The following is a 16593-nucleotide window of genomic DNA, read 5'->3' on the forward strand; positions in this document are numbered from 1 at the left end:
GGAGGATGGGTGGGAGGGAAGGCATATGGAAGGATGGGTGTGTGGGAGGATGAATGGACAGATGGGTGGGTGGATGGGAAGATGGGTAAGTGGGCAGATGGATGGATGGATGGATGGATTCGCAGATGGGTAGGAGAGTGAGTGACTAGGAGGATGAATAGATGGATGGGGGAGAGGGATAAAAAGGAATGAAAGGTATGTCTAGGGAGCAGACAATCATCAAGTCTTCCTTTCTTCCCAAAAGGTACCAGAGCCTACCTTGTTGCTGGCTTCTGTGAACAACCAGCCTCTCTTCTTCCCTCTATACTACAGCCAACAAAGTTCTTTTTACAAGTACCAATGCTACTCCATCCAATATCCCCAACTTAGTAAACTGAAAAATGGGCAAATTTCTTTTTTTTTTTTTTTGGCCTCAACACACGGCATACAGAATCCTAGTTCCCCAACCAGGGATTGAACCTGCACCCCCTGCACTGGAGGCTCAAGTCTTAACCACTGGACAGCCAGGGAAGTCCCAGAAATGGGCTAAATTCCTATCAAGTGATTTCTGGAATGGAAACAGCACAGGACCTAGGTTCAAATTCCAACTCTACTACTTACCAGCTACGTGCCCTTGGTGAAGACAGGAAACTAGACTTTAGTTTCCTGATGGAGATGGAGATAATTCCAGTGACATGAAAAAGTTTATGAGCCACCACGGGTTCGTCAGTTGACTATTGGTTGTTACTACCTTCACTGGGACTGTGTATTTTTGGTTCTCAAAAGCCTAAAACCATGTTTATCTCGTTCACCAAGGTATCTATTATTCTATCTGGCCAATAAGTATTTTAAAATAACAGATGGATGGATGGATGGATGGATGAATGAATTGGTGTGTGTATCTCCTTGTAAACAGAGAGAAATGAGGCCTCCACATAAAAGAAAGGAAAGTGGCATGAAGTCCATTGTCTCCTCAACACATTTAGATTTCTGAATCTATTCTGTTCTCTGGTTTGGGAAGATGGGCCGTCTTTACCTTGGGAAAGCCAAAGCCTTTGATTGGGCCAGGACATACACAGTTAATGAGAGGAAACCACTTCCTGATCAATAATCGCCGGGCCAAGTTGCAGTTCAGTGACAAATGAAACGGCTGAGTTTCAGAACAAGTAACACTTAAGGACAGCAAAGATTATGAAGCACAAAAGCAGAGGAGTAACGTGGCTTCCGAAGACGGGCATTTAATACTCTCTCCCTTGGGGAGGAGAAGCCTGGCGCGCAATCCTGGCACAGCAGGGAAATGCTGAGGCGCCAAATCCTTCTGGGCCAGCAAATAAAAAAGTGAAACCCGAACAGGATTGGCCCCAAAGATACCATGTCATAGCCTTGGCTAAAAACCCGGGCAACCTGTCCAACTTGGCTGGGGATAGGAGAGGTTTCAGATCTCAGCTCTTCAAAAGTTCTGGGGAATCCAACCCCGCGTTATCACTGGTAAAGCAGGTGGGACAGGTGACGTGGGCTCTGCCTCCTTGAGGCTCCTGCTCCCACCTTTCCCAGGCTCCCTCTACCCAGAGGACTGGGAGAGGACTGGGTGCTGAGTCGCGGGGGGGCGGGTGGCCTGGGGTCGACGGCACAGAGGGAAGGAAGCACCTTTATCCAGGCCGCCGCCCTGGACCCACTCCCTGCACATGCAGGCACCTTTAAGCCTCACCTCACTCAATCTTCACCACAACCTGGGGGTCATGCACTTTTATCAACCCTGTTTTCTAGTCAGTCCCAAATCTCAGAGAAGTTAAGGCTGCCCTGTGCTTTCAATCAACAGTACTTTTTGTGCTGTTTTTCATTATTCCAAAAGCATTACACACTCGTTAAAGAGCATCTTCAAAACATACTGGTACAAAGAAGAAAATCAAACCAGGCATCGTCCCAGAGATAACCGCCTTAAGCTTCTTGGAGCACCTCCTCCCAGGATTCCACAGTACAGAGGCACCTGGACTTGTCTGGAACCCCACCCTAACACCTCCCAGCTGTGTGACCCCAGGGGACTTACGTGACCTCTCTGTCCCTCATTTTCCTGCTTGGTACAATAAAGATGTTAGCAGTTCCCGCCTCATGGGCTGTTGTGAGCATTTAGTGAGTTAATATGTCAAAGACGCTTAGAGCAGGGCTGGGCCGTAGTGCACGCCCCACAACTGTCCACTCATGCTTGTCTCTCTCTCTCCACAAATGTGTCCTTGCATACTTCATAAAAATGGGATTCAGGGCTTCCCTGGTGGCGCAGTGGTTGAGAGTCCGCCTGCCGATGCAGGGGACACGGGTTTGTGCCCCGGTCCGGGAAGATCCCACATGCCGCCGAGCGGCTGGGCCCGTGAGCCATGGCCACTGAGCCTGCGCGTCCGGAGCCTGTGCTCCGCAACAAAAGAGGCAACAACAGTGAGAGGCCCGTGTACTGCAAAAAAAAAAAAAAAAAAATGGGATTCAACTGTATACATTGATTTGTCATTCTCCTTTTTACTTAGCAATATGCCACGAACAGCCCTTCCGATCACAAAACACCTTCCACAGCATCCCCTCCAACTACTGCAGACTGAATGGTGGGCCCACCGTAGGTCTAACCAATCCCCTGTCGTTGGGCTCTCTACCCTGGTCACAGGGTGCTGCGTCCAAAAGCCTGAGACTTGATTTACAGGTTGCCAGACAGGTCTCCAAGTGGCAGGGTCACTCCAGGCCTCACGGGTCACACAGGTGGGTACCCTAGATAGCACTGAGATGTGAGGCCAAGCCTGGGTCAGTTTTGCTGTGTGCCCTTAGGCACTGGCCTTGTAAGTTTGCAGGTGTAAAGACACTTTGGTCCCACCTATGAAAGGGACTGTATTATCCCCCTTTTTCAGAAAAGGAAACTGAGGCTCATCACTTGCCCAAGGTCACTCAGCAAAGACAATGGCCTTGCTGGGACTCATGGGATGAAGGGCATCACCCAGTCCAGAGCCTCTGAGGAGGACTCTTGTGGGAGGTGTGGGGTGATTCAGGGGTCTTCTGAGGTGCACCCTGCTGGTCCCCGCAGGCGGTCCTGCAGACAGATCAGAAGCTCGGGATGGGGGACAGAGGCTGGCACTGGTGCTTGGGGTTCCAGATTCCTCATGAACGGAGGCACACCAGTCACCTCTCCTCAGCCCCAGCTGTCACCTCGAAGTGGGTGCGGGGGTGTTGTAGGCACTCGGAGGAAAAGGAGGCTTGAGAAAGAACTAGGCCTACCCAGTATGGCACCAGAGCCCACCAAGATGCAAACCAAAGGTAGAAAGAGGGCTTCCCTGGTGGCGCAGTGGTTGAGAGTCCGCCTGCCGATGCAGGGGACACGGGTTCGTGCCCCGGTCCGGGAAGACCCCACATACCGCGGAGCGGCTGGGCCCGTGAGCCATGGCCGCTGAGCCTGTGCGTCCGGAGCCTGTGCTCCGCAACGGGAGAGGCCACAGCAGTGCAAGGCCCGCCTACCGCAAAAAAAAAAAAAAAAAAAAAAAAAAAGGTAGAAAGAATCTCAAAGCCCAACAGAGAGGCATGCCAGCTCTGATGGGGTCATTCCTCAGGGCGACAAAGCCAGCTTTGTGACAACCACCTCAGAGGGCCAAGAATTGGGTCTGGGCTGCCAGACAAGACAGGCTGGAGCTTTCCAGGAAGGAGGGCGAAGGGAAGTGAGGCACCGGCATCAGCTTCTCCCTCCAGGCCATGAATGCTGCTCTTCTGGCCATCCAGGATGGCCTTGGCTATCCTGGACCAACTGGTCACAGGGCGGGCATGGAGCTGAGACTGCCCTCCCCGGGCAGGGAACTTCTCAAAGGCTGGACGGAGCATTCTTTGTTCATCCTCATTACACAGCCGTAAGCTTTAGGCCGATCCCCGGGACGCGACACACCAGCGTCTACCCAGGAGCAGCCTCCAGTGTAACAAGCAAGGGAAGGTGGACCACGAGCCTCAAGGGAATCTGCCTGTCAATCGTCAGAAAGCCAGGCCAGGCAATCTAGCCAACCCGCAGAGAACATCATCATCACAATGACAACAGCCCCATGCACTTCTCCTTCCTCCATGCTGGGCACGGTGTTAGGGTTGGCCACACGTCTCCATCTTCACAAATTCCCTGAGGGAAGCACTATTTTGATCCCCATTTTACAGCTCAAGATACTGAGCCTCAGAGAGGTGAGGTGACTTTCCCAAGGTCACACAGCAAGCAGGCAGCAAAGCCAGGAGAAAGCTCAGAACTGATTTCAGTGCCTGCACTCATCACCACAGTGCTGGCCTGCCTAAAGAGAGGGGGGAGCCTGGGTCTGGCATTTACTACAATTCGTTTATTCATTCAGCAGTTATTAACTCAGTATCTACCACATACCTGTTATCCACAAAAGATGGATAATTCCCTGCTCTCCAGGACCTGACATTCTCCAGAGAGGAAAGAAAATAAACAAGGAGACACACAAGAGAATCCCAGTTTGTGACAGGAGGCTTGAAGGAAATCAGCAGGGAGCTGTCACTGTGGTCAGGAGGGAACATGGGAGTTGAGACCCAGAGGATGAGAAGGAGCCAGCTGTGCAGTCATCGGAAGAGAGTGGCAGGCAGAGGGACCAGCAAGTGCAAAGGTCCTGAGGCAGAAAAGGCTGTGCTTCCGTCAACTGCTCTCAGTGGCCCCCATCCTCCTTAGACTTGGAGGCTGGCTAATGTTAACTCTTTAGTCACCAGCATAGTGGTTAACCCTCCACCTGCCACCCTTAGGGCTTGAATTCTGGTTCTGGTACAGCCTGTTCTTAGGAGGAAAAAAATAAGCTATAGGAGAAGGAAGAAAAAAAATTGTAGCAAAGGGGAAAGCAGAGAGAAAGGGGAAGAGAAAGAGGAGTGAGCACATGGAGAGCGGGAGGAAGGGGTGGAAGGAGGAAGCTCTTTTGCAAGTCCCTTCCTCCCTGCCTATCCCTCCCTCCCTGCTGGCAGCCTACAGGAGTGCACAGCACCTTAGGGCCCACAAGGGCCTCAGGAGCACCCAGCTTCCCCACCCTGACACCGTCCCCTTCCCCTGCCACTTCCTCTGCTAACCCTGCCCAAGACCATCACCACTTCCTCCGCATTAGAGGCCACCATCGCCATCCCAGGGCTCAGATTCAGTGGAGGCTGAGGCAGGCCCGAAGAAGAGGCACATTCCTGGGCTCACAAATGTCAAGGCCACAGGAGATACCACACTGAAGGGACCCTGGACCCTCTCCTCCCAATAAGCCCATTTGTCTTCCCCTCTGTATTGTACAGCAGAAAAGGCAGAGGCTCCTGGCCAGAGATATCTGGGTTTAAGTCCCAACTTTGCCACGGAAGAGCTGTGTGATGCTGAGCAAGTCACTGTACCTCTCTGGGCTTCTGCATCATCAGGTGGGGATACTAACTCCTGCTTTTCATGGGGCTGGTAGAAGAATACATGATGGAATGATGGACAGATATGAATGGAGTGGGAGTTCCCTGGTGGTCCAGTGGTTAAGACTCCGTGCTTCCACTGCAGCAGGCATGGGTTCAATCCCTGGTTGGGGAACTAGGATCCTGCATGCCGCACGGTGAGGCCAAAAAAAAGTGAATGGAGCAAAAGTCAACTCCCCACTCCTTTATCTTGTTCACCTGGGAACCCACGGTGCCTGACACGTAGGTGTTCAGCTGATCATGCTAATGACTAACACCCATGTGAGCTTTTCCAGAGTCCTGGACCAAGGGGTTTACATGGGCTATTTCATACTCCAACAACCCTATGAAGTAGTACCTTTCTGCAACTAAAGAAACCGAGGCACAGGTAAGTACTTTTCTCAGGATCACATAACCTGCAAGAGGGAGGGCCAGGCTTTAACTCCAGGAACCAGGATCTCATCCAAGTTCCCGGACCATCTCTAGTCCCTGGCAAACGTGAGCTTCCCTTCCCATCTCACCGACTCTGCTCTCTTTCCTTACTGACTACCAGGCCTAGTTCTCTAGAATCCTCCATGCCTCTCACCCACATACAACATCTCCCTCTCGGGCTAGTCCCCTTCCATTAGTCACTTCCCCTCCCTGGACTCTAACTTGGGCTCCAACCACAGCTCTGGTCCTCCTCCCACCCCCACCAGCTCCAGCCACCAAGACGTGGCCACTCTGTCCCAGCCTTCACTCATCAGTGGCTACCCTGACCTTGGGCAGCCAGGATACCTGGCTCTGGCATCCCCCAATTGTGTGGGCAAGCCACTCCCCATCTGGTGACCATTCAAAGATCACTCTTCTCTAACACCACACAAGGCTGACCTCATGACCTGGTCAGACCCCGGAGGCTTGGGGCAGGCAGGACGGTAACCGTCATATTCAAATCCCTCAACTTGGCATTCAAGGCTCTCTTGACTTGACTCCCACACACTGTTCTAGACCTGGCCCGCCCTGGCCAGCTCTCCAGGCCAAGCCCAGCTCCCAAACCCACTGACCGCTGGGTTTGAGGAGGCATTTGAAATGTGTACAGTGGACCAGGGGGAGGGCACCAGGTGCTGGCGGACAGAGAGGCCAGATCTGCGCTGCCCAGTATAGCAGCCAAGGTCACTACCGAGCCCCTGAACCGTGGCTGGTCCACACCGAGACACACTGTAAATGCCAAATGCACACCAATTTCAAAGACTTAGTATGGAATGAGAACTTTAAATAACTCTTTCTTTGTATTGATTATATGCTGAAATGATCATACTTTGGAAATACTGGGATAATTAAAATATACTATTGAAATTCATTTCTCCTGGTGTTTTTCCTTGTTTGAATGAGGCTACTAGAACATTGTAAGTTGCACACGCGTCTCCTGTTACATACCCCTTGGACAGCGCTGGCCCAGAGGCTGCCCCTCACTTCCAGCAGACGTGGCCCCGCAGGAGTACACGTGGGCGGTACCAGCACATCTGATATTTCCACACAAGACAGGGATCAGGGTTCTTATGGGAACTCTCCTGATCTCAAAACGCCTGCAATCACTTCAAACTTGGTTCAGCCACCGTGGGAGCCACACAAACCCACCTGCAGGCCCTTCCTGGCTCAAGGGCCACCAGGGGACAACCTCAAGCCTCACTGTCTGGCCTCTCTCCTGGCCCAGACTTCCTTCCCTCCAGCCTTCTATCCCGTCCCACCCGCCCTGCCTGGTGGAAGCCGTCCCTTCTCACTCTAGCCCCATCTTGGTCCCGCTACAGCTCGCTCACCCTGGCAGAGCTTTCTTTTCCTCCCCCGTGTGGCCCTGAAAACAGCAGGGGTGGCAGGCGCCTGGCCCATCCTGAGCACCTATGAGCTACCGGTCTGATCTCACAGCTGATCTGTGGGGTGAGTACTGGTCTCGGCCCCACTGGACACATGGGGAAACTGAGGCTCAGAGACAAGCCACTCGCCTGACGTCACACAGCGGCGAAGTGGGGCAGCCAGGGTTGAAAGCCTGGTCTGCCTGGCTGTGAGGCCCGAGTCTTTCATCACACACCCCCAGGGATGTGATACACACAGGTGAACGCGGCCTGTTTGCTGAACTGAATCGAGGCACATTCATTTGTATGAGGCAGCAGTGTGCCACGGGAGTGATCTTGTCCCCCAGGGGACATGTGGCCTTGTCCAGAGACATTTCTGGCAACTGCGGGTGGAGGAGGAGGTGCCGGCAGTGGTGGTACTTTTGTGGGTGGAAGCCAGAGATGCCGCTAACATCCTATAATACACAGGCAGCCCCCACAGCAAAGAATGGGCTGCCCCAAATGTCAGTAAGGTGGGGAGCCTGGTATCATGGACAAGCTACAAACACTGAAGGCCTTCTGCTTGTCCCCAGTTTAGCTGCAGTAACTGGCCAGGACCTTCTCCGTTTGATAGCAAGAGCATCAACCATAATGAACTATCATCCTTTCCTGCCCACTTCCTGGGTGGAGATCAGGTGCTGAATGTATTGCACCTCCCTAGCTCATCTCGTCCTCCATCGTCCTCCAAATTATCACCTCCATTTTACAGACAAGAGTGTGAGGCTCAGAAGGCAGGGGATCACTTGTCTGGGGTTACAACCCAGATCCTCCTGAGCCCCAGTTGCTTCCCTTAACCACCCTGCTCCACTGCCCTCAGCAGGAGCTGGGCCTGGGAGTGACCATCCCGGGCTGTTTTCTCGGGGCCTGTGGGGCGGCAGCCCCTGGGGATTTCCGCCTAGTCCAGGTAACCTCGGGAGGCCAGGGGACCCTGAATGGAGGTGAAGGCTGGGGGCACCGTTAGTTGTTTAGCTCACTTCACCCTGGCCTGCTATAGACCCAGCCAGAACAAGTCTCAGGGCGGCCAGTGCTCAATCTGCCCCTCCAGACCCAGGCAGACCCCCTGGGCAGGCAACATCCCCAGGAAGCTCCGGCCACCTTGGTTTTAGGACCCAGGCAGGAACCCACTCACAATAGCATGGACTTGTGTTTAAAAACACTAGACTGAGCGGAAATAAGGTTACTGCCTGGGGGCAGAGCTCTTTCCGGAGGAGGAGGGGAGGCGCACGGGAGACCTCGGCAGACCCCGGAGGAAGGAGGAAGGAGGAAGCGGAAACCGAGGCTTTAAAACTCTTAGGCAGAGATGAGGGGAAAGGAGCCCGCCTGGCCGGGGAGGGCCCAGAACCTCAGCTTTGTCTGAACTGGGTGTCAGGGCAGGATATGGCACCCGAAGGATGGGGGTTAACAATGGCTCTCTGAGCCCGGGGGCACCTGAGGTCCCCACCCGTGGGGCAGCCGCTGCTAAGATCCGGGTTCCTGCAGGGTCCCAGAGGACTCGGGGATTGGCTCTTAAGCGAAGGCAAGGGGCAAAGGGGGCCTCTATTAACTTATCTCATTTTCTTTAAAAAACCACCCTCAAGGGCTTCCCTGGTGGCGCAGTGGTTGAGAGTCCGCCTGCCAATGCAGGGCACACAGGTTCGTGCCCCAATCCGGGAAGATCCCACATGCCGCGGAGCGGCTGGGCCCGTGAGCCATGGCCGCTGAGCCTGCGCCTCCGGAGCCTGTGCTCCGCAACGGGAGAGGCCACAACAGTGAGAGGCCCGCGTACCGCAAAAAAAAAAAAAAAAAACCACCCTCAAAGAGCCATACATCACTCCCTCAACCGAGTAACTCCCTTATAGGAGTCTAGCGTAAAAAAATGATTTAAAATATAAAAACTTTACAAGCAAAGCTGTTCATCAATATAGAGTCAGCCTAGGGCTTCCCTGGTGGTGCAGTAGTTAAAAATTCGCCTGCCAATGCAGGGGACATGGGTTCGAGCCCTGGTCCGGGAAGACTCCATATGCTGCGGAGCAACTAAGCCCGTGCGCCACAACTACTGAGCCTGTGCTCTAGAGCCCGTGAGCCACAACTACGGAAGCCCGCGTGCCGCAACTCCTGAAGCCTGGGTGCCTAGAGCCTGTGCTCCGCAACAAGAGAAGCCACCGCAATGGGAAGCCCACGCACCGCAACGAAGAGTAGCCCCCACTCGCCGCAACTAGAGAAAGCCTGCGCGCAGCAACAAAGACCCAATGCAGCCAAAACTAAATAAATAAAAATATACAGTCAGCTTTGCTATAAAGTTTACTTTAAAAAATGCCAGTTTTGTTCCAACGCCACTGATGTATTAGGGAACAATTTTATCAAAACGCTAAATTCACATTTGCTTATGTTCTGTTCTGTCTGCCAGAAACACTAGGTGAACGCAGAAAACTTCACCCAGATGAGCCAAGCAGCAAAGGAATGCACAAATGGCACAGGCACCTCAAACATCTCTCAGCAACCTTTAAGCCACACCCACCCCATCTGGGGGTCCAACGTGCCCCCTGATTTCAGATAACCCTCTTTTCAGATAACCCTCCTTCCACAGCTTCACATACTGCAATGCTTCCCACCCACAGCCACAAGCAGCCTTGCAGACCTCTTTCCCAGTTCAGTGTTGTATTTATTGTGATAATTTTGTCTTTCTTATCTGCAAAACTTGTGTAAAACGGTGCTACTTGTTTTTTAGGTTCCTATCTTTATTTTTTTCTAATGTGCTGATGAAGTTTTTGAGTGTTGTGCCCTTAGCCCCATTTTTCTCACAAGGCCTCTGATTTTTGTTGCATGTTTTGCACAATTCAGGGATTTTTAGGAAGGCATATTTACACTACAGCAGACCTGACTGTATTGTGTAAAGGGCTTAACACAGCGCCTGGCACATGATAAGCATTTAATCAATTTTAACTTGTTGGGCTTCCCTGGTGGTGCAGTGGTTAAGAATCCGCCTGCCAATGCAGGGGACACTGGTTCGAGCCCTGGCCTAGGAAGATCCCACATGCTGCGGAGCAATTAAGCCCGTGTGCCACAACTGCTGAGCCTGCGCTCTAGAGCCCGTGAGCCACAACTACTGAGCTCGCATGCCACGACTACTGAAGCCTGTGTGCCTAGAGCCCGTGCTTTGCAACGAGAAGCCACAGCGATAAGCCCACGCACCACAACGAAGAGTAGCCCCCACTCGCAACAACTAGAGAAAAGCCTGCGTGCAGCAACGAAGACGCAGTGCAGCCAAAAATAAATAAATTTATTAAAAAAAATTTTAACTTGTTAATAGTAAAAAGAAAATGGGGGGGTACGAATTACTTAAATATCCAATAAGATTAAAATCATGGGGGCACTGAGCCATCCCAGAAGGTATGTGTGAAGCATTTAGAATAACACAGGAAGAGGCTTTAGGAATGAAAGATAACATAAAACACTGTAGGTGTGTATTATTACAACCCTGCATTAAAAAAATTTTTTTCTCCATAAAAATCCATTAAGTCTGGAAGGAAATATATCAAAATGTCAACAGCAACTGATGGGACTTAAGGTAATGTTTTTCTTTTTAATTAAAAACAAATTTGTACTATACACCTAATTTTGCAAAATCATAAGCCTTTTCAAAGCTTAAAGACAACATAAGACGACAACTAAAGCAATTTTCAAGAAGCAGAAAAATCATCTCAGCCTGTTAACCCAACTCTTCATGCCCCCATGCTCCCTGTCTCTGTTCAGCACATAAGTACCTGCTTCACCCACAGCTAGGACAGCGAGCACACCCGGCTGAAAGCAGTTTCTTCCATTCAACCCTCCACCTTGTCTTTAGAGTAAAGATTATTATTAAGGGCAAGAATTTTGAAACTATATAGCTTGTGACTTTTACTTTGTATCTAGTAATGAACGAGAAATGATTTTCTTTTGAAATCGCTTAAGGAGTAGGTGAGCATGAACTTGACTGTGCAAAAAATCAATCCTACGAGGCTCTTTTTTCTCCCGAGATCAACTGATGATTTATCAGGGAGAAGAAGGAAAAAGAGGCTCCACATCGTGAGACACTAATGTCTCAAGACATGAGGCTTTGAGCCTCTGCAAGACACTCCTCAGGACATCTGTAATTGGAGTCCTCTTCTGACAAGCCTTTGACAAATTGGGATTCCTACGGCTTCTTACACCAGCGAAATCCTCAGAAAGGCCTTCACCACCTAGGCTGCCAGGAGAAAAATCTGCTAGTTCTAGGACAGGGAGAGGAGGTGCTGCTGGCCATCACTTCACCAGCTCGCAGCCAACGGGTTACCAAGGTGCCACGTCAAAATGCAAGTTCTGGTCCCAGACATAAAACCTAGATGGAACCTCTGGCCTGTGCTGCTGAAATGGCCATGCCAGGGAACAAAGAAGTGGGAAGGAGTTATGGTCCCTGATTAGAATCTTTAGTAAAGCAACACCTGCTTCAACTTCAACTCTAAGGGCCTGACTAAGCAGCACTTCTTCAGGGTAGGAGACAAGGTCACAGGGATCTCTGATCCAAGACGGGTCTTCCTTAGCTGGTAACTAAGCCCAGAGCCTTGGGTTCTAGTCCCTTCCTTTCCCTGAGCCCCCGTATTCCTGCGTGTAACATGGGGTTGGGTTAGATCAGAGGGTCACACACCAAGGCCAGGAAGGGAACCTAATAAATGTCCAGGTGTGTCAGCCATCACACAGCTCTCCTGATCTACCTTCCCCTTGTCTTAATTATGAGAAAATCATGGGTTCGGAGGTGGTGGGGAGGGGCTTGTGGTGCAGCCGGCTCACAGCTTTGAGCACTAGACTCACTTTTAACAGGGTTCACGTGCTCTGGAGAAGACAGTTCACGTGTCTCTGGAGGAGACAAAATAACCTGTGAATCAGATGGGCTCCTTTGTATGAAACTTTCAGAGCTGTAAGGGAGTTTTGTGGGGCTAAAGCAGGAGGAAATGACAGTCGAAACTGACAAGGGGAAATCTTACCAGCCTAGAAGCAAAGTTCTGCATTTAGGTTTGAAAGAAAATGAACCTTATGAAGCCAGGATTCATTAGGGGACAGGGACGAGACTGCAATGGAAAGTCAGCCTCTAACAGAACAACATCATGCACTAAAAACACCAACTTAACCTTCTGGAGAAAGCGGGGGATGTGGTGAGCTGACCAAGGGTCCAGCTGTTCTTACGGTGGTCAGAGCACACCTGGCAGAGCAGGCTCCATCAGGGGAAGGCAAGTACACCGGTGGGGTGTCTGGCGGAGCCGCAAGACTGAGGACAGTTTCCTGGTGCCGCTAGGAGGGAGAGGCAGCTCTGAGAAAGGGAAAGAAAAGATGTGCGAGTGAAGTATGTGCTGAGGGCCCTGGAATACGTGCAGAACCCTCAGGCAGAGAAAGGCAGCAAATCAAGGCAGCTGAGAGCCACAGGTATGAGTGTCACAGAGGCCAGCCTTCCAACCACAGAACCTTTGCTCCAGTGGGGCTTTCACCCTGTAAAAGGAAGTGCTGGCTCCGTGGGGAGGTGGTAAGGGAACAAAACAGGCACCCTGAGGGGCTGGGTGACTTCAAAATTGCCCCTAGAGCAATGTTTCTCAAACTTAAAGCGCACGTAACATGGGGGATTCTAATCAGGGGGATCTGGGCATCTGCTGAAATGCAGACCCTACTTTATTATTTATTAGGTCTAGGGTGGGGCCCGAGATTCCACATTTCTAACGAGCTCCCAGGTGATGCTGGTGGTACTCCTCCAGGGACTACACTTTGGTGATTAGGCTCTCCACCACTTTCAAGGCAAAGAGAGCAAGTCTTGACCAGGGGTGGCCTAGAGAAGCTCTCTCTGTGGTCCAGGCTCCTAAAAGGGAAACCCTGGGGTCAGAGTGATCTACAAGCTATAGGAGCCCCAAAGAAGGTGATGGTGGCTTAGGAAGGAGGTGCCCTCCTGTAGAAACCACCAGCTTAACATGTGGGTTTCTCTCAGTAAAGAGTTTCCTGGGGGAAAGGAGATCAGGGAAAGCGTGGAGTCAAGCTCTAAGTGTTTGGGTCCCCAATACGACTGAGCAACTCAGAATGTGTTCTCAGGACCAGAAACCAGACAATGACCTGCTGCAAACGTGTCTACAAATAATCAGCTCTGCCCCACCCACCCCTCCACAAAAGCTCTCTGGCCTTTCATTCTTCTAGGGAAAGGTGACTGCAGACTGGAAGACTCCCCAGCTGTGACTCACTCATCCACATACTCAAATCTGACCCGAAGCGCAGGATTCACGAGGCCCTAGACTTTTCCCCTCTGCCCAGCCCCAGCCCACATTTCCATGCCTAACCTCTCACTCTAGACAACCCCCCCCTCCACCTCCTGTCTCTCCCGTCTTCTGGCTCGTCTTCAGGTGTGTCCCCAACTTCACCGGACTCAACCCTTCCAGACGCAGCCGAGTTTCTCTGCCCCCAGCGCCTCGGCACTCTCACAGACCCTGAGTGACCTCCCTTAAAAAGTATGCCTAGTATCAGTTTTACCGCGGATACCTCGTCTCGGATGCTAAAGTCCTTTAAGCGCCCCCTTTGTCTCCCCCTGCGGCGCCGAGAGCCGTGCAGGGCGCACAGGAAGTGCTCAGAAACTTAGCTCGGGGCAGCAGCCGTGCCCGGAGGGGGCGTCCGGCACGCAGGGACTCAGCCGGGCTGTGTGAGGATACCCCACCCCCGACCCCAACGAAGAACAAGGATCACCAGGACAGGACCCCGGGACTCCGAGTTCAGGGCCGGGCAGCCCTCTGCGTTCTCCCGAGCCGTGGCCGAGACTGACCAGGGCCAGCGCCCCTTCCTTCCGGAGCCGCTCCACGCGCCCCGAGCCACGCACCACCAACACAGCGCCCTCACCTTGTAAACCTTGCCGAAGGCACCATCGCCCAGCTCGCCCACAATCTCCCACACCTCGTTGGGGTCCAGGTCCCGGCGGACGTGCTCATATTCGCGGGACTTTCTCTTCTCGAAGGTAGACCGGCGCAGGATGCGGCGGAAATTGGCGAAAGCCATGGCTGAGGGCACGCGAGCCGGCGGGCGAGGTGGAGCCGGCTCCGGCTTGGGCTGTAGCTCCGGCGGCCGCGAGGGAGGGGCTGGAGGACGCCGCGGCGCTCTGGGGTTCTCCCCAGACCCGCCCTTCCCCGCAGCCAGACCCGGTCAAGTGCGCCCTGGGCTGCGCGCGGCGGGAGCACCCGGAACCGCGCAGGCGGCCGCGGTCCCCGCCCCCGCTCGGTCCAATCTCCGGGCCGCTTCCCGATGTAGACCCAATTCGCGCCGCGCCCCCGCCCAGCCCGCAAGCCCCGGGACGCGTTCCGGGGACCCGGCCCCGCTCCCGCCCATCGGCCCGACTCCACCTGCCGCTCCCCGGCAGCGCCCGGAGACCCCCTAATTGGCTGCGGGCGCTCCCCGGCTCCGCCCGTCGCCGCAGGGCACTCTGGAAACTGTAGTCCCCCGCGCGCCGCACGCCCGCGAGCCACGGACTAGGCTTTGGCGAGCTTAGTGGACCCTTCGGTGGGACCATACCGGGTCTGGGGGGCCCACCGTGTCTCGTGGCTCCCAAACTTTCTGCGGGAGCGAAAGGGGAAGCAGACTGGTTATTCGGGAGCGCCCACTGATTGCTGTCCAAAGACCAAAAAGGCGAACCGGCATTAATCATTGAATCCGCCCCGTAACGGCCCCGCGCGACTGCTCTGCTCGCGCCCACTTTTCAGGTGGGGGCGCCCGGCGGGCGAGGGCACTAGCCCCGGGCTGCACATCCTGCGGGCGGATCCGGTGCGGATTGCTCGGCGTGGTGCTGCCTCCTAGCGCGGGAAATGCTGCGCCCTTGCGGCGACGGTCAGTCCCTGAAAACCCAGGCTCCCCGGCTCGCTTCCTGCTTCCCAGGGGCTCTGCCCCACCGAGATCCACCAACCGGCCAGGATTACAGGGCTAAGAGAGAGCGCTCCGTGGGGACTTACTTATCACATGCTTCCTGATGGATCTTCAGATATATCTGCATAGGTAAAAAACTTCCTTATTCTTAATTTTACAAATTTTAAAAATAAGCTCATTATACATAGAATTGAAGTTTTCTTTGACCACCGTCATCCTCGATCCTGTCCGTTTTCCACCTGCTACTGTTAACTGTCTCTAGGACAGTTAACACGTATCTAAATCTAAGTAGGTTCCAAGCAGCGAGTGCTGAGGGGTGGGCAGGTGGGCAACCTGTAAAGCTTATTATGGTAACTCTCCCACATAAGCAAATTGAGTCTCGGGGAATGTCACACTCCAATAGACCACGTCCCTGCGGAGAAGGTCCATGTTGAGGTGTTTTCACCCCTTCCTGAGTCGCATACAAACACCAAGTGTAGTTCTAAATTTGGAAAGCCAAATGCAGAAGCCTAGGGTACTGGTGGTGGTCTGCACAAAGGATGCCCTGAGTAAAGGTTGCCAAGCACTTTGAAATGTCCCCACAACCTAATGAGTGGTTGCAATCGTAGAGGGTCTTTATCACTAAAAGGAGGAAATGCAGCACAAGGCTGGGCTCTCACCAAGTAAGCCCAAGTTTAAACCTCCCAGAACAAGCTGGAAGGCCGGTCTTTCATTAGTTTCAGTCCATTTGACCAACATTGTGAAGGGGGTGAGGGGACAATGGGGGAGGCTTTCCCACTGGGAGGTGGGGGCTCTGACCACAGGTCAGTCTAGAGGGGCTGGGACTGGGAGTCCCAGTCCCAGTTCATCCCCAAGCCGGGCCAAGCCACACACGACTCTATGAGACTGGCTCTGCGATAGCTCCAGAAAAAATAAAATGAGAAACAAAAATGGAGAGCTTCACTCAAAAATGTTGTAAGTGAAAGAAGCCAGACACACAACAGCACACGTTATATGATTCCATTTGTATGCAATGTCTAGAAAAGGCAAATCCATAGGGACAGAAAGCAGATTAATGGTTGCCAAGGACTAGGCTGAAATGGACGTGAGGAGTCTTATTGGGGTGATGAAAATGTTCTAAAACTGGATTATGGTGATGATATAATAACTTGGCAAGTTTACTAAGAATCACTAAATTGTATACTTGAAATGGCTGAATCTTATGATATGTAAATTATACTTAAGTACAGTTGTAAGAAATCAGAGAGGTTCAACAAAACCAAAGCTATACCTCTGAGATAACTAACAGACAAGGCTGGTCAAAAAGATAAAAAAAGAGTTGCAGAAAGAAAAATATTCCCCAAGACAATGAAAATGAAAAAAGTGACAGAATATTAGGTACAGTAGAGATTTTGATATCAGTATTTTAAACAATTTTATGTGAATACATTTTAATTTATGTGAAATGGGTAATCAT

The 16593-nt window shown here is 52.4% G+C and overlaps 1 protein-coding gene across 1 annotated transcript in view; it reads right to left on the reverse strand.

Annotated features, from left to right (window-relative positions):
- The window catches only part of STK10 (serine/threonine kinase 10), a 120182-nt gene extending 105712 nt beyond the window's left edge, over nucleotides 1-14470 (reverse strand). The window contains exon 1 of the mRNA XM_060144184.1: nucleotides 14124-14470. Within this exon, the coding sequence (XP_060000167.1) occupies nucleotides 14124-14279 (156 nt within the window). The 5' untranslated portion in view covers nucleotides 14280-14470. The remainder of the gene's footprint in view (nucleotides 1-14123) is intronic.
- Between the last annotated feature and the right edge of the window lie 2123 nt (nucleotides 14471-16593).

The sequence above is a fragment of the Lagenorhynchus albirostris genome, chromosome 3 (genome assembly GCF_949774975.1).
Source record: "Lagenorhynchus albirostris chromosome 3, mLagAlb1.1, whole genome shotgun sequence".
NCBI classification, from domain to species: Eukaryota; Metazoa; Chordata; class Mammalia; order Artiodactyla; family Delphinidae; genus Lagenorhynchus; species Lagenorhynchus albirostris.